Source organism: Ranitomeya imitator, chromosome 4 (genome assembly GCF_032444005.1).
Source record: "Ranitomeya imitator isolate aRanImi1 chromosome 4, aRanImi1.pri, whole genome shotgun sequence".
In the NCBI taxonomy this organism is placed as follows: Eukaryota; Metazoa; Chordata; class Amphibia; order Anura; family Dendrobatidae; genus Ranitomeya; species Ranitomeya imitator.
Window position 1 is genome coordinate 606,932,865 of NC_091285.1, and position 20,270 is coordinate 606,953,134.

Sequence of the window (20,270 nt, forward strand, 5' to 3'; positions counted from 1 at the left end):
GGTGCGAATAGTGATCTGTGCAACTGCAAAAATTAAGGTGCAACATGGCAGAAGCCCAAAAATGCCTTATATGTTGGACAATGTGTATGTTAGCACAGCATGTCTGTGTGTCCACATGTATAACAATATAAGGTGCAAAGTGCAGCGTACTGCCCGCAGTGAATACACAGGAGCCGCACACGAAAAACACACCAACCTAAAGTGCACAGTGCAAGAAAAAAGGGGGGGGAAAGAGTACACACAATCTACCTTGGTATCAGGGTCAGCCACGTCCCATAGAAACGCACCCCGACGCGCGTTTCGGATCTTAATCCTTCGTCAGGGGGTCATTTTAGATCTATTTCTTGCTTGGTGGTTTCTCTGGGGACGTCTGTATATGGGTTGTGTTTGCCTTTTCCCCTATGCAAGTGGTTTCTCCGCGCCCTTTTTTCACAGAGCAACAATCACTGGTATACAATACACAATATACAGTTAGGTCCATATATATTTGGACAGAGACAACATTTTTCTAATTTTGGTTATAGACATTACCACAATGAATTTTAAACAAAACAATTCAGATGCAGTTGAAGTTCAGATGTTCAGCTTTCATTTGAGGGTATCCACATTAAAATTAGATGAAGGGTTTAGGAGTTTCAGCTCCTTAACATGTGCCATCCTGTTTTTTAAAGGGACCAAAAGTAATTGGACAATTGATTCCAAGGCTATTTCATGGACACGTGTGGGCAATCCCTTCGTTATGTCATTCTCAATTAAGCAGATAAAAGGCCTGGAGTTGATTTGAGGTGTGGTGCTTGCATTTGGAAGGTTTTGCTGTGAAGTAAACATGAGGTCAAAGGAGTTCTCCATGCAGGTGAAACAAGCCATCCTTAAGCTGCGAAAACAGAAAAAACCCATCCGAGAAATTGCTACAATATTAGGAGTGGCAAAATCTACAGTTTGGTACATCCTGAGAAAGAAAGAAAACACTGGTGAACTCATCAATGCAAAAAGACCTGGGCGCCCACGGAAGACAACAGTGGTGGATGATCGCAGAATAATCTCCATGGTGAAGAGAAACCCCTTCACAACAGCCAACCAAGTGACCAACACTCTCCAGGAGGTCGGCGTATCAATATCCAAATCTACCATAAAGAGAAGACTGCATGAAAGTAAATACAGAGGGTTCACTGCACGGTGCAAGCCACTCATAAGCATCAAGAATAAAAAGGCTAGACTGGACTATGCTAAAAATCATCTAAAAATGCCAGCACAGTTCTGGAAGAACATTCTTTGGACAGATGAAACCAAGATCAACCTCTACCAGAATGATGGAAAGAGAAAAGTATGGCAAAGGCGTGGTACAGCTCATGATGCAAAGCATACCACATCATCTGTAAAACACGGCGGAGGCAGTGTGATGGTTTGGGCATGCATGGCTGCCAGTGGCACTGGGTCACTAGTGTTTATTGATGATGTGACACAGGACAGAAGCAGCCGAATGAATTCTGAGGTATTCAGAGCCGCCATACTGTGTGCTCAGATCCAGCCAAATGCAGCCAAACTGATTGGTCCTCGTTTCATACTACAGATGGACAATGACCCAAAACATAAAGCCAAAGCAACCCAGGAGTTTATTAAAGCAAAGAAGTGGGATATTCTTGAATGGCGAAGTCATTCACCTGATCTCAACCCAATTGAGCAGCATTTCACTTGTTAAAGACTAAACTTCAGACAGAAAGGCCCACAAACAAACAGCAACTGAAAACCACCGCACTGAAGGCCTGGTAGAGCATCAAAAAGGAGGAAACACAGAGTCTGGTGATGTCCATGAGTTCAAGACTTCAGGCAGTCATTGCCAACAAAGGGTTTTCAACCAAGTACTAGAAATGAATATTTTATCTAAAATTATTGAATCTGTCCAATTACTTTTGGTCCCTTTAAAAACAGGGTGGCACATGTTAAGGAGCTGAAACTCCTAAACCCTTCATTCAACTTTAATGTGGATACCCTCAAATGAAAGCTCAAAGTCTGAACTTCAACTGCATCTGAATTGTTTTGTTTAAAATTCATTGTGGTAATGTCTATAACCAAAATCAGAAAAATGTTGTCTCTGTCCAAATATATATGGACCTAACTGTATAATATATTCACCCCAATTTGTTGACCCTATTTAGTGATTACTCGGGCAGTGGTTGGTATATCTGTGGTTGCTTTTAATTATGTGCACACATAGATGAAACCTCTGCGGATTTTTCCACACCTGTTTTGAGAAATCCGCAGGTAAAAAGCACTGCGTTTTACTTGCGCATTTAGGGTATGTTCACACGTTCAGGATTTCCATCCTTTTTTTTTCAGGACAGTTTTTTAAAAAAACTGCAGCTCTTGGCAGAAAACGCAGGTCCTTTTTTTGGTCCTTTTTTTGTCCTTTTTTGATGCGTTTTTTGATGCGTTTTTTTATCCTTTTTTTATGCAGTTTTCTATGCAGAGACTGTGTGTTTCCTAGGAAGCTTTTTAGGGCTAAAATGGCTGAAAATACCCTAACCCTACCCCTACCCCTAACCCTACCCCTACCCCTACCCCTATTCTAACCTTAGTAAAAAAAAAAAAAAAAAAATTCTTAATTTTTTTATTGTCCCTACCAATGGGGGTGACAAAGTGGGGGGGGTGTCATTTACTATTTTTTTATTTTGATCACTGAGATAAGTTATATCTCAGTGATCAAAATGCACTTTGGAGCGAATCTGCCGGCCGGCAGATTCGGCGGGCGCACTGCGCATGCGCCCGCCATTTTGCAAGATGGCGGCGCCCAGGGAGAAGACGGCCGGACGGACACCGGGACGCCGGGTAAGTATAAGGGGGGGAGATTAGGGCACCGGGGGGGCATCGGAGCACTGGGGGGGGGCATCGGAGCACGGGGGAGGGGCATCGGAGCACGGGGGGGCAGCCACACTCCGCCCACGCACTTCCGCCCGCTTCCCCGCACTTCCTGCTGCAGCGGTTCTGCACATCAAATCGCAGTAAAACCCGCAGATATATTTTTGATCTGCGGGTTTTACTGCGATTTTGACCTCAAAATTGAGGTCTATGGGTGCAGAACCACTGCGGTTCAGGAAAAAGAAGTGACATGCTCCTTCTTTTTTGCCGCAGCTATTCTGCGCGGCTTTTTAAACGAAATTACGGACCATGTGCACAGCAGTGACTGTTTTCCATAGGGTTACATTGTTATGTACCCTGCATGGAAAACTGCTGCGGAACCGCAGCGGCAATACCGCTGCGGTTCCGCAGTAAAAAACGCACTGTGTGAACATGGCCTTAATGCGGTTTTTGTGCGGACTCCACCTGTGGATTCCTATTGTGGAGCAGGTGTAAGCCGCTGCGGAATATACAGGAGGAGATGACATACAGGTATATTCTATATACAGGAGGACATGACACACAGGTATATACTATATACAGGAGGAGATTACATACAGGTATATACTATATACAGGAGGACATGACAACCTGGTATATACTATATACAGGGGAGATGACACAGGTATATGCTATATACAGGAGGAGATGACTTACAGGTATATACTATATACAGGAGGAGATGACACATGTATATACTATATACAGGAGGAGATGACACAGGTATATACTATATACAGGAGGAGATGACACAGGTATATACTATATACAGGAGCAGATGATACACAGGTATATACTATATACAGGAGGAGATGACTTACAGGTACATACTATATACAGGAGGAGATGACACAGGTATATACTATATAAAAGAGGAGATGACACAGGTATATAAAGGAGGAGATGACATACAGCAGGTATATACTATATACAGGGGAGATGACATACAGGTATATGCTATATATATATAGGAGGAGATGACATACAGATATATACTATATACAGGAGGAGATGACACATGGGTATATGGGTATATACAATATACAGGAGGAGATGACATACCGCAGGTATATACTATTTACAGGGGAGATGACATACAGGTATATACTATATACAAGAGAAGACATACAGGTGTATACTATATATAAGGGAGATGACAAACATGTATATACTGAGGTGAAAATGAGAGGTGTGAGGTGAAAATGAAAAGGTGTGAGTGCAAAATGAGAGGAGTGAGGGAAAATAGTGGAGTGATCGGAAAATGACAGATGTGAGGTCGAAAAGACAAGTGTTAGGGGGGAATGAGAGGAGTGAGGGGGAAAATGAGAGGTGTAAGAGAGAAAATGAGAGGCATGATGGGAAAATAAGAGACGTGAGGTGCTATAACTAACCACAGATATTTACTAAGCCCAGGCAACGCCGGGCTCTTCAGCTAGTGTGTATATGTGTGTGTGTGTATATATATATATATATATATATATATATATATATATATATATATATATATATATATATATATATATATATATATATATATATAGTGGTGCAGTGAACAATGTTACAGCCAGGGGGCGCTGCGTGTGCACTTCAAGATGCACTTGGAGGCATAGTTGTGATGAGACAAAGTCCGGCAGAATTGTAGATGGCCGGTATGTGTGTCGCAGAGGAGGACACTTTGCGCTGTCAGTCTAAAGTTATGTTATGGTCTGGGACCTGTAGTCCCACATGTAAATGTGTAAGTTCTAATGGGAGATTGGCAGGGCTAGTCATGAGAGATGGGAGGGTCAGACTAGCCACACACACCCACACTCCCACCCAGGGGAGTGGTTACAGGTATGTAATGTGACCAGGGTGTGGGTCACATGGTTCCTGTGTTTGGATCTGAATGGTACCTGTGAGGTTCCTGTGCAAGGTCCTGGACGGTCGGTGTTGGAGGCTCCTGGGAGTGGAGTCGTCCTGGAAGCACCTGGAGACCGTAGACCTGGACGGTCTGTGTTGAGGACCTGGGACTGACGTGAAGTCAGTGTGAGGAGTGGAACTCCTGAGAGGTAACCCCGGACAAGGGGATTGTAATATACAGCAGAGAAGCCTATCTGCTACATGAACTGTCTGATGTCCTTTAATGTTTCGTGGCTGTATTGCAATGGACTGTACATCATATGGTTTATGCAGTTTAATAAACCAGACTCATGTGAGGTACCGTGCCTGAGTGCTTGAATCTTGTGCCAAGCAATATATATACACACATATACACACACACACACTCTCTCACAGTACACTATGTGAGCGCCCACACACATATACACTATAGAACAGTACAGTGTGAGCACCACCACATACACCTACACACATTAAATACACACACTATCACAAAAGTACACTGTGAGCAGCACCACTGCATACACTTAAACAGCCATCACTTACGTACATTATACATATGTACACTATCACACACATGTATACCATGTGAGCACCGCCACATACAGAGCCATCACACACATTATAATATATATACATACACTATATCACTATATATGCGAGTTGCATCACCTACATATTTATACACACACACTGTACACTATGTATGAGCACCAGCACACATACACAGAAGCTGGCAGACTTTCCTGCACAGGCTGACATTACTGTGAACACACGAGCCGGCAGACTTTCCTGCACAGGCTGACATTACTGTACACACACACACACACAGAGGAGCTGGCAGACTTTCCTGCACAGGCTGACATTACTGTACACACACACACAGGAGCTGACAGGCTGACATTACTGTACACACACACAGAGAGGAGCTGGCAGATTTTCCTGTGCAGGCTGACATTACTGTACACACACACACACACAGGAGCTGGCAGACTTTCCTGCACAGTTGACATTACTGTACACACAGAGGAGTTGGCAGACTTTCCTGTGCAGGGTGACATTACTGTACACACACACACAGGAGCTGGCAGACTTTCCTGTGCAGGGTGACATTACTGTACACACACAGAGGAGTTGGCAGACTTTCCTGTGCAGGGTGACATTACTGTACACACACACAGGAGCTGGCAGACTTTCCTGCACAGGCTGACATTACTGTACACATACACAGGAGCCGGCAGACTTCCCTGCACAGGTGGCATTACTGTACACACACACAGGAGCCGGCAGACGCTCCTGCACAGGTGACATTACTGTACACACACAGGAGCTGGCAGACTTCCCTGCACAGGCTGACATTACTGTACACACACACAGGAGCTGGCAGACTTCCCTGCACAGGCTGACATTACTGTACACACACACAGGAGCTGGCAGACTTCCCTGCACAGGCTGACATTACTGTACACACACACAGGAGCTGGTAGACTTCCCTGCACAGGTGGCATTACTGTACACACACACAGGAGCCGGCAGACGCTCCTGCACAGGTGACATTACTGTACACACACACAGGAGCTGGCAGAATTCCCTGCACAGGCTGACAATACTGTACACACACACACACAGGAGCCGGCAGACGCTCCTGCACAGGTGACATTACTGTACACACACACAGGAGCTGGCAGACTTTCCTGCACAGGCTGACATTACTGTACACATACACAGGAGGCGGCAGACTTTCCTGCACAGGCTGACATTACTGTACACACACAGGAGCTGGCAGACGTTCCTGCACAGGTGACATTACTGTACACACACACAGGGGCTGGCAGACTTTCCTGCACAGGTGACATTACTGTACACACACACAGGAGCTGGCAGACTTCCCTGCACAGGCTGACATTACTGTACACACACACAGGAGCTGGCAGACTTCCCTGCACAGGCTGACATTACTGTACACACACACAGGAGCTGGCAGACTTCCCTGCACAGGCTGACATTACTGTACACACACACAGGAGCTGGCAGACTTCCCTGCACAGGCTGACATTACTGTACCCACACACAGGAGCTGGCAGACTTCCCTGCACAGGCTGACAATACTGTACACACACACACACACACAGGAGCCGGCAGACGCTCCTGCACAGGCTGACATTACTGTACACACACACAGGAGCTGGCAGACTTCCCTGCACAGGCTGACATTACTGTACACACACACAGGAGCTGGCAGACTTCCCTGCACAGGCTGACATTACTGTACACACACACAGGAGCTGGCAGACTTCCCTGCACAGGTGGCATTACTGTACACACACACAGGAGCCCGCAGACGCTCCTGCACAGGTGACATTACTGTACACACACACAGGAGCTGGCAGACTTCCCTGCACAGGCTGACAATACTGTACACACACACACACACACACAGGAGGCGGCAGACGCTCCTGCACAGGTGACATTACTGTACACACACACAGGAGCCGGCAGACTTTCCTGCACAGGCTGACATTACTGTACACATACACAGGAGCCGGCAGACTTTCCTGCACAGGCTGACATTACTGTACACACACAGGAGCTGGCAGACGTTCCTGCACAGGTGACATTACTGTACACACACACAGGGGCTGGCAGACTTTCCTGCACAGGTGACATTACTGTACACACACACAGGAGCTGGCAGACTTCCCTGCACAGGCTGACATTACTGTACACACACACAGGAGCTGGCAGACTTCCCTGCACAGGCTGACATTACTGTACACACACACAGGAGCTGGCAGACTTCCCTGCACAGGTGGCATTACTGTACACACACACAGGAGCCGGCAGACGCTCCTGCACAGGTGACATTACTGTACACACACACAGGAGCTGGCAGACTTCCCTGCACAGGCTGACAATACTGTACACACACACACACAGGAGCTGGCAGACGCTCCTGCACAGGTGACATTACTGTACACACACACAGGGGCTGGCAGACTTTCCTGTACAGGTGACATTACTGTACACACACACAGGAGCTGGCAGACTTCCCTGCACAGGCTGACATTACTGTACACACACACAGGAGCTGGCAGACTTCCCTGCACAGGCTGACATTACTGTACACACACAGAGGAGCTGGCAGACTTCCCTGCACAGGTGACATTACTGTACACACACACAGGAGCTGGCAGACTTCCCTGCACAGGCTGACATTACTGTACACACACAGGAGCTGGCAGATTTCCCTGCACAGGTGACATTACTGTACACACACACAGGAGCTGGCAGACTTCCCTGCACAGGCTGACAATACTGTACACACACACAGGAGCTGGCAGACTTCCCTGCACAGGCTGACAATACTGTACACACACACACACACAGGAGCCGGCAGACGCTCCTGCACAGGCTGACATTACTGTACACACACACAGGAGCTGGCAGACTTCCCTGCACAGGTGGCATTACTGTACACACACACAGGAGCCGGCAGACGCTCCTGCACAGGTGACATTACTGTACACACACACAGGAGCTGGCAGACTTTCCTGCACAGGTGACATTACTGTACACACACAGGAGCTGGCAGACTTTCCTGCACAGGTGACATTACTGTACACACACACACAGGAGCTGGCAGACTTTCCTGCACAGGTGGCATTACTGTACACACACACAGGAGCCGGAAGACGCTCCTGCACAGGTGACATTACTGTACACACACACAGGAGCTGGCAGACTTCCCTGCACAGGCTGACATTACTGTACACACACAGGAGCTGGCAGATTTCCCTGCACAGGTGACATTACTGTACACACACACAGGAGCTGGCAGACTTCCCTGCACAGGCTGACAATACTGTACACACACACAGGAGCTGGCAGACTTCCCTGCACAGGCTGACAATACTGTACACACACACACACACACACACACAGGAGCCGGCAGACGCTCCTGCACAGGCTGACATTACTGTACACACACACACAGGAGCTGGCAGACTTCCCTGCACAGGTGGCATTACTGTACACACACACAGGAGCCGGCAGACGCTCCTGCACAGGTGACATTACTGTACACACACACAGGAGCTGGCAGACTTTCCTGCACAGGTGACATTACTGTACACACACAGGAGCTGGCAGACTTTCCTGCACAGGTGACATTACTGTACACACACACACAGGAGCTGGCAGACTTCCCTGCACAGGTGGCATTACTGTACACACACACAGGAGCCGGCAGACGCTCCTGCACAGGTGACATTACTGTACACACACACAGGAGCTGGCAGACTTTCCTGCACAGGTGACATTACTGTACACACACAGGAGCTGGCAGACTTTCCTGCACAGGTGACATTACTGTACACACACACACAGGAGCTGGCAGACTTCCCTGCACAGGTGGCATTACTGTACACACACACAGGAGCCGGCAGACGCTCCTGCACAGGTGACATTACTGTACACACACACAGGAGCTGGCAGACTTTCCTGCACAGGTGACATTACTGTACACACACAGGAGCTGGCAGACTTTCCTGCACAGGTGACATTACTGTACACACACACAGGAGCTGGCAGACTTCCCTGCACAGGCTGACATTACTGTACACACACACAGGAGCTGGCAGACTTCCCTGCACAGGCTGACATTACTGTACACACACACAGGAGCTGGCAGACTTCCCTGCACAGGCTGACATTACTGTACACACACACAGGAGCTGGCAGACTTCCCTGCACAGGTGGCATTACTGTACACACACACAGGAGCCGGCAGACGCTCCTGCACAGGTGACATTACTGTACACACACACAGGAGCTGGCAGAATTCCCTGCACAGGCTGACAATACTGTACACACACACACACAGGAGCCGGCAGACGCTCCTGCACAGGTGACATTACTGTACACACACACAGGAGCTGGCAGACTTTCCTGCACAGGCTGACATTACTGTACACATACACAGGAGGCGGCAGACTTTCCTGCACAGGCTGACATTACTGTACACACACACAGGAGCTGGCAGACTTCCCTGCACAGGCTGACATTACTGTACACATACACAGGAGCCGGCAGACGCTCCTGCACAGGTGACATTACTGTACACACACACAGGAGCTGGCAGACTTCCCTGCACAGGCTGACAATACTGTACACACACACACACAGGAGCTGGCAGACGCTCCTGCACAGGTGACATTACTGTACACACACACAGGGGCTGGCAGACTTTCCTGTACAGGTGACATTACTGTACACACACACAGGAGCTGGCAGACTTCCCTGCACAGGCTGACATTACTGTACACACACACAGGAGCTGGCAGACTTCCCTGCACAGGCTGACAATACTGTACACACACACACACACACACACACACACACAGGAGCCGGCAGACGCTCCTGCACAGGCTGACATTACTGTACACACACACAGGAGCTGGCAGACTTCCCTGCACAGGCTGACATTACTGTACACACACACAGGAGCTGGCAGACTTCCCTGCACAGGCTGACATTACTGTACACACACACAGGAGCTGGCAGACTTCCCTGCACAGGTGGCATTACTGTACACACACACAGGAGCCCGCAGACGCTCCTGCACAGGTGACATTACTGTACACACACACAGGAGCTGGCAGACTTCCCTGCACAGGCTGACATTACTGTACACACACACAGGAGCCGGCAGACTTCCCTGCACAGGCTGACATTACTGTACACACACACAGGAGCTGGCAGACTTCCCTGCACAGGCTGACATTACTGTACACACACACAGGAGCCGGCAGACTTCCCTGCACAGGTGGCATTACTGTACACACACACAGGAGCCGGCAGACGCTCCTGCACAGGTGACATTACTGTACACACACACAGGAGCTGGCAGACTTCCCTGCACAGGCTGACAATACTGTACACACACACACACACACACAGGAGCCGGCAGACGCTCCTGCACAGGTGACATTACTGTACACACACACAGGAGCTGGCAGACTTTCCTGCACAGGCTGACATTACTGTACACATACATAGGAGCCGGCAGACTTTCCTGCACAGGCTGACATTACTGTACACACACAGGAGCTGGCAGACGTTCCTGCACAGGTGACATTACTGTACACACACACAGGGGCTGGCAGACTTTCCTGCACAGGTGACATTACTGTACACACACACAGGAGCTGGCAGACTTCCCTGCACAGGCTGACATTACTGTACACACACACAGGAGCTGGCAGACTTCCCTGCACAGGCTGACATTACTGTACACACACACAGGAGCTGGCAGACTTCCCTGCACAGGTGGCATTACTGTACACACACACAGGAGCCGGCAGACGCTCCTGCACAGGTGACATTACTGTACACACACACAGGAGCTGGCAGACTTCCCTGCACAGGCTGACAATACTGTACACACACACACACAGGAGCTGGCAGACGCTCCTGCACAGGTGACATTACTGTACACACACACAGGGGCTGGCAGACTTTCCTGTACAGGTGACATTACTGTACACACACACAGGAGCTGGCAGACTTCCCTGCACAGGCTGACATTACTGTACACACACACAGGAGCTGGCAGACTTCCCTGCACAGGCTGACATTACTGTACACACACAGAGGAGCTGGCAGACTTCCCTGCACAGGTGACATTACTGTACACACACACAGGAGCTGGCAGACTTCCCTGCACAGGCTGACATTACTGTACACACACAGGAGCTGGCAGATTTCCCTGCACAGGTGACATTACTGTACACACACACAGGAGCTGGCAGACTTCCCTGCACAGGCTGACAATACTGTACACACACACAGGAGCTGGCAGACTTCCCTGCACAGGCTGACAATACTGTACAAACACACACACACACACAGGAGCCGGCAGACGCTCCTGCACAGGCTGACATTACTGTACACACACACAGGAGCTGGCAGACTTCCCTGCACAGGTGGCATTACTGTACACACACACAGGAGCCGGCAGACGCTCCTGCACAGGTGACATTACTGTACACACACACAGGAGCTGGCAGACTTTCCTGCACAGGTGACATTACTGTACACACACAGGAGCTGGCAGACTTTCCTGCACAGGTGACATTACTGTACACACACACACAGGAGCTGGCAGACTTTCCTGCACAGGTGGCATTACTGTACACACACACAGGAGCCGGAAGACGCTCCTGCACAGGTGACATTACTGTACACACACACAGGAGCTGGCAGACTTCCCTGCACAGGCTGACATTACTGTACACACACAGGAGCTGGCAGATTTCCCTGCACAGGTGACATTACTGTACACACACACAGGAGCTGGCAGACTTCCCTGCACAGGCTGACAATACTGTACACACACACAGGAGCTGGCAGACTTCCCTGCACAGGCTGACAATACTGTACACACACACACACACACAGGAGCCGGCAGACGCTCCTGCACAGGCTGACATTACTGTACACACACACAGGAGCTGGCAGACTTCCCTGCACAGGTGGCATTACTGTACACACACACAGGAGCCGGCAGACGCTCCTGCACAGGTGACATTACTGTACACACACACAGGAGCTGGCAGACTTTCCTGCACAGGTGACATTACTGTACACACACAGGAGCTGGCAGACTTTCCTGCACAGGTGACATTACTGTACACACACACACAGGAGCTGGCAGACTTCCCTGCACAGGTGGCATTACTGTACACACACACAGGAGCCGGCAGACGCTCCTGCACAGGTGACATTACTGTACACACACACAGGAGCTGGCAGACTTTCCTGCACAGGTGACATTACTGTACACACACAGGAGCTGGCAGACTTTCCTGCACAGGTGACATTACTGTACACACACACACAGGAGCTGGCAGACTTCCCTGCACAGGTGGCATTACTGTACACACACACAGGAGCCGGCAGACGCTCCTGCACAGGTGACATTACTGTACACACACACAGGAGCTGGCAGACTTTCCTGCACAGGTGACATTACTGTACACACACAGGAGCTGGCAGACTTTCCTGCACAGGTGACATTACTGTACACACACACAGGAGCTGGCAGACTTCCCTGCACAGGCTGACATTACTGTACACACACACAGGAGCTGGCAGACTTCCCTGCACAGGCTGACATTACTGTACACACACACAGGAGCTGGCAGACTTCCCTGCACAGGCTGACATTACTGTACACACACACAGGAGCTGGCAGACTTCCCTGCACAGGTGGCATTACTGTACACACACACAGGAGCCGGCAGACGCTCCTGCACAGGTGACATTACTGTACACACACACAGGAGCTGGCAGAATTCCCTGCACAGGCTGACAATACTGTACACACACACACACAGGAGCCGGCAGACGCTCCTGCACAGGTGACATTACTGTACACACACACAGGAGCTGGCAGACTTTCCTGCACAGGCTGACATTACTGTACACATACACAGGAGGCGGCAGACTTTCCTGCACAGGCTGACATTACTGTACACACACAGGAGCTGGCAGACGTTCCTGCACAGGTGACATTACTGTACACACACACAGGGGCTGGCAGACTTTCCTGCACAGGTGACATTACTGTACACACACACAGGAGCTGGCAGACTTCCCTGCACAGGCTGACATTACTGTACACACACACAGGAGCTGGCAGACTTCCCTGCACAGGCTGACATTACTGTACACACACACAGGAGCTGGCAGACTTCCCTGCACAGGCTGACATTACTGTACACACACACAGGAGCTGGCAGACTTCCCTGCACAGGCTGACATTACTGTACCCACACACAGGAGCTGGCAGACTTCCCTGCACAGGCTGACATTACTGTACACACACACAGGAGCTGGCAGACTTCCCTGCACAGGCTGACATTACTGTACACACACACAGGAGCTGGCAGACTTCCCTGCACAGGTGGCATTACTGTACACACACACAGGAGCCCGCAGACGCTCCTGCACAGGTGACATTACTGTACACACACACAGGAGCTGGCAGACTTCCCTGCACAGGCTGACATTACTGTACACACACACAGGAGCCGGCAGACTTCCCTGCACAGGCTGACATTACTGTACACACACACAGGAGCTGGCAGACTTCCCTGCACAGGCTGACATTACTGTACACACACACAGGAGCCGGCAGACTTCCCTGCACAGGTGGCATTACTGTACACACACACAGGAGCCGGCAGACGCTCCTGCACAGGTGACATTACTGTACACACACACAGGAGCTGGCAGACTTCCCTGCACAGGCTGACAATACTGTACACACACACACACACACACACAGGAGCCGGCAGACGCTCCTGCACAGGTGACATTACTGTACACACACACAGGAGCTGGCAGACTTTCCTGCACAGGCTGACATTACTGTACACATACACAGGAGCCGGCAGACTTTCCTGCACAGGCTGACATTACTGTACACACACAGGAGCTGGCAGACGTTCCTGCACAGGTGACATTACTGTACACACACACAGGGGCTGGCAGACTTTCCTGCACAGGTGACATTACTGTACACACACACAGGAGCTGGCAGACTTCCCTGCACAGGCTGACATTACTGTACACACACACAGGAGCTGGCAGACTTCCCTGCACAGGCTGACATTACTGTACACACACACACAGGAGCTGGCAGACTTCCCTGCACAGGTGGCATTACTGTACACACACACAGGAGCCGGCAGACGCTCCTGCACAGGTGACATTACTGTACACACACACAGGAGCTGGCAGACTTCCCTGCACAGGCTGACAATACTGTACACACACACACACAGGAGCTGGCAGACGCTCCTGCACAGGTGACATTACTGTACACACACACAGGGGCTGGCAGACTTTCCTGTACAGGTGACATTACTGTACACACACACAGGAGCTGGCAGACTTCCCTGCACAGGCTGACATTACTGTACACACACACAGGAGCTGGCAGACTTCCCTGCACAGGCTGACATTACTGTACACACACAGAGGAGCTGGCAGACTTCCCTGCACAGGTGACATTACTGTACACACACACAGGAGCTGGCAGACTTCCCTGCACAGGCTGACATTACTGTACACACACAGGAGCTGGCAGATTTCCCTGCACAGGTGACATTACTGTACACACACACAGGAGCTGGCAGACTTCCCTGCACAGGCTGACAATACTGTACACACACACAGGAGCTGGCAGACTTCCCTGCACAGGCTGACAATACTGTACACACACACACACACACACAGGAGCCGGCAGACGCTCCTGCACAGGCTGACATTACTGTACACACACACAGGAGCTGGCAGACTTCCCTGCACAGGTGGCATTACTGTACACACACACAGGAGCCGGCAGACGCTCCTGCACAGGTGACATTACTGTACACACACACAGGAGCTGGCAGACTTTCCTGCACAGGTGACATTACTGTACACACACAGGAGCTGGCAGACTTTCCTGCACAGGTGACATTACTGTACACACACAGGAGCTGGCAGACTTTCCTGCACAGGTGACATTACTGTACACACACACACAGGAGCTGGCAGACTTTCCTGCACAGGTGGCATTACTGTACACACACACAGGAGTCGGCAGACGCTCCTGCACAGGTGACATTACTGTACACACACACAGGAGCTGGCAGACTTCCCTGCACAGGCTGACATTACTGTACACACACAGGAGCTGGCAGATTTCCCTGCACAGGTGACATTACTGTACACACACACAGGAGCTGGCAGACTTCCCTGCACAGGCTGACAATACTGTACACACACACAGGAGCTGGCAGACTTCCCTGCACAGGCTGACAATACTGTACACACACACACACACAGGAGCCGGCAGACGCTCCTGCACAGGCTGACATTACTGTACACACACACAGGAGCTGGCAGACTTCCCTGCACAGGTGGCATTACTGTACACACACACAGGAGCCGGCAGACGCTCCTGCACAGGTGACATTACTGTACACACACACAGGAGCTGGCAGACTTTCCTGCACAGGTGACATTACTGTACACACACAGGAGCTGGCAGACTTTCCTGCACAGGTGACATTACTGTACACACACACACAGGAGCTGGCAGACTTCCCTGCACAGGTGGCATTACTGTACACACACACAGGAGCCGGCAGACGCTCCTGCACAGGTGACATTACTGTACACACACACAGGAGCTGGCAGACTTTCCTGCACAGGTGACATTACTGTACACACACAGGAGCTGGCAGACTTACCTGCACAGGTGACATTACTGTACACACACACACAGGAGCTGGCAGACTTCCCTGCACAGGTGGCATTACTGTACACACACACAGGAGCCGGCAGACGCTCCTGCACAGGTGACATTACTGTACACACACACAGGAGCTGGCAGACTTTCCTGCACAGGTGACATTACTGTACACACACAGGAGCTGGCAGACTTTCCTGCACAGGTGACATTACTGTACACACACACAGGAGCTGGCAGACTTTCCTGCACAGGCTGACATTACTGTACACACACACACAGGAGCTGGCAGACTTTCCTGCACAGGCTGACATTACTGTACACACACACAGGAGCTGGCAGACTTCCCTGCACAGGCTGACATTACTGTACACACACACAGGAGCTGGCAGACTTCCCTGCACAGGTGGCATTACTGTACACACACACAGGAGCCGGCAGACGCTCCTGCACAGGTGACATTACTGTACACACACACAGGAGCTGGCAGAATTCCCTGCACAGGCTGACAATACTGTACACACACACACACAGGAGCCGGCAGACGCTCCTGCACAGGTGACATTACTGTACACACACACAGGAGCTGGCAGACTTTCCTGCACAGGCTGACATTACTGTACACATACACAGGAGGCGGCAGACTTTCCTGCACAGGCTGACATTACTGTACACACACAGGAGCTGGCAGACGTTCCTGCACAGGTGACATTACTGTACACACACACAGGGGCTGGCAGACTTTCCTGCACAGGTGACATTACTGTACACACACACAGGAGCTGGCAGACTTCCCTGCACAGGCTGACATTACTGTACACACACACAGGAGCTGGCAGACTTCCCTGCACAGGCTGACATTACTGTACACACACACAGGAGCTGGCAGACTTCCCTGCACAGGCTGACATTACTGTACACACACACAGGAGCTGGCAGACTTCCCTGCACAGGCTGACATTACTGTACCCACACACAGGAGCTGGCAGACTTCCCTGCACAGGCTGACAATACTGTACACACACACACACACACACACACACAGGAGCCGGCAGACGCTCCTGCACAGGCTGACATTACTGTACACACACACAGGAGCTGGCAGACTTCCCTGCACAGGCTGACATTACTGTACACACACACAGGAGCTGGCAGACTTCCCTGCACAGGCTGACATTACTGTACACACACACAGGAGCTGGCAGACTTCCCTGCACAGGCTGACATTACTGTACACACACACAGGAGCTGGCAGACTTCCCTGCACAGGTGGCATTACTGTACACACACACAGGAGCCGGGAGACGCTCCTGCACAGGTGACATTACTGTACACACACACAGGAGCTGGCAGACTTCCCTGCACAGGCTGACAATACTGTATACACACACACACAGGAGCCGGCAGACGCTCCTGCACAGGTGACATTACTGTACACACACACAGGAGCTGGCAGACTTTCCTGCACAGGCTGACATTACTGTACACATACACAGGAGCCGGCAGACTTTCCTGCACAGGCTGACATTACTGTACACACACAGGAGCTGGCAGACGTTCCTGCACAGGTGACATTACTGTACACACACACAGGGGCTGGCAGACTTTCCTGCACAGGTGACATTACTGTACACACACACAGGAGCTGGCAGACTTCCCTGCACAGGCTGACATTACTGTACACACACACAGGAGCTGGCAGACTTCCCTGCACAGGCTGACATTACTGTACACACACACAGGAGCTGGCAGACTTCCCTGCACAGGTGGCATTACTGTACACACACACAGGAGCCGGCAGACGCTCCTGCACAGGTGACATTACTGTACACACACACAGGAGCTGGCAGACTTCCCTGCACAGGCTGACAATACTGTACACACACACACACAGGAGCTGGCAGACGCTCCTGCACAGGTGACATTACTGTACACACACACAGGGGCTGGCAGACTTTCCTGTACAGGTGACATTACTGTACACACACACAGGAGCTGGCAGACTTCCCTGCACAGGCTGACATTACTGTACACACACACAGGAGCTGGCAGACTTCCCTGCACAGGCTGACATTACTGTACACACACAGAGGAGCTGGCAGACTTCCCTGCACAGGTGACATTACTGTACACACACACAGGAGCTGGCAGACTTCCCTGCACAGGCTGACATTACTGTACACACACAGGAGCTGGCAGATTTCCCTGCACAGGTGACATTACTGTACACACACACAGGAGCTGGCAGACTTCCCTGCACAGGCTGACAATACTGTACACACACACACACACACACAGGAGCCGGCAGACGCTCCTGCACAGGCTGACATTACTGTACACACACACAGGAGCTGGCAGACTTCCCTGCACAGGTGGCATTACTGTACACACACACAGGAGCCGGCAGACGCTCCTGCACAGGTGACATTACTGTACACACACACAGGAGCTGGCAGACTTTCCTGCACAGGTGACATTACTGTACACACACAGGAGCTGGCAGACTTTCCTGCACAGGTGACATTACTGTACACACACACACAGGAGCTGGCAGACTTTCCTGCACAGGTGGCATTACTGTACACACACACAGGAGCCGGCAGACGCTCCTGCACAGGTGACATTACTGTACACACACACAGGAGCTGGCAGACTTCCCTGCACAGGCTGACATTACTGTACACACACAGGAGCTGGCAGATTTCCCTGCACAGGTGACATTACTGTACACACACACAGGAGCTGGCAGACTTCCCTGCACAGGCTGACAATACTGTACACACACACAGGAGCTGGCAGACTTCCCTGCACAGGCTGACAATACTGTACACACACACACAGGAGCCGGCAGACGCTCCTGCACAGGCTGACATTACTGTACACACACACAGGAGCTGGCAGACTTCCCTGCACAGGTGGCATTACTGTACACACACACAGGAGCCGGCAGACGCTCCTGCACAGGTGACATTACTGTACACACACACAGGAGCTGGCAGACTTTCCTGCACAGGTGACATTACTGTACACACACAGGAGCTGGCAGACTTTCCTGCACAGGTGACATTACTGTACACACACACACAGGAGCTGGCAGACTTCCCTGCACAGGTGGCATTACTGTACACACACACAGGAGCCGGCAGACGCTCCTGCACAGGTGACATTACTGTACACACACACACACAGGAGCTGGCAGACTTTCCTGCACAGGCTGACATTACTGTACACACACACACAGGAGCCGGCAGACTTTCCTGCACAGGCTGACATTACTGTACACACACACACAGGAGCTGGCAGACTTTCCTGCACAGGCTGACATTACTGTACACACACACAGGAGCCGGCAGACTTTCCTGCACAGGCTGACATTACTGTACACACACACAGGAGCCGGCAGACTTTCCTGCACAGGCTGACATTACTGTACACACACACAGGAGCCGGCAGACGCTCCTGCACAGGTGACATTACTGTACACACACACACAGGAGCTGGCAGACTTTCCTGTACAGGCGACATTACTGTACACACACACTTTCCTGTGCAGGCTGACATTACTGTGTGTGTACACACACACACACACTTTCCTGCACAGGTGACATTACTGTGGCCCCACAGTGGGGGCTCAGGGTCAGGAGGTCTGGGGTCACCCACCTGTGTGTCGGGTCACCGCCGGGATCACGCTTGTGGCAGGAAGAGCCATTAAGCTCCGGAGCCCTTGTGAGGAGAAGCCCCCGATGCTCCGGCAGACACACCGTGTCCGGCTCGCAGACAATGCAGGATTCCGCCCGGTCCACACTCCGCAGCCGGAGACTCCGTCACCCACTTCCTACAACTTGGGGGCCACTACCGTCCAGCACCGTGACTCTCTGCCACGGGGTCCGCGCGCTCTCGGCACCCGCTGCCAGCAGGCACACCCGCCGCCCGGTCACCCTGTGCCGCAGCCGCTGCAGATCGTTATCCAGTCTGTTGTTTAACGTTCCATCCGGTCCCGAATCCCCCCAACCTTCGGCTACTTCCGGAAAACTTCCGAATCGACTTCGCTATTAGCAAAAAGCGAGAGGCGATTCTGCGTCCAGCAGACCCCGCCCACCTCCTCCGTGACGTAAGAGGGCGGGAAATCAGGCTCTCTATGGCAAAGGAGAAATGTGTCAGTCACAGGTTAGCCCCGCCCTTTCCCCGCCTCCGT

The 20,270-nt window shown here is 51.2% G+C and overlaps 1 protein-coding gene across 8 annotated transcripts in view; it reads right to left on the minus strand.

Annotated features, from left to right (window-relative positions):
* The window catches only part of GMCL1 (germ cell-less 1, spermatogenesis associated), a 196,954-nt gene extending 176,776 nt beyond the window's left edge, over nt 1-20,178 (minus strand). For 7 of the 8 annotated variants that reach the window (XM_069766553.1, XM_069766549.1, XM_069766547.1 and 4 more), the window contains exon 1: nt 19,736-20,169. In XM_069766553.1, coding sequence (XP_069622654.1) covers nt 19,736-19,784 — 49 coding nt within the window. In that variant the 5' untranslated portion in view covers nt 19,785-20,169. Of the gene's footprint in view, nt 1-19,735 lie in introns of all 8 variants that reach the window. The other variant, XM_069766552.1, reaches the window with a different exon arrangement.
* Nucleotides 20,179-20,270: the final 92 nt, after the last annotated feature.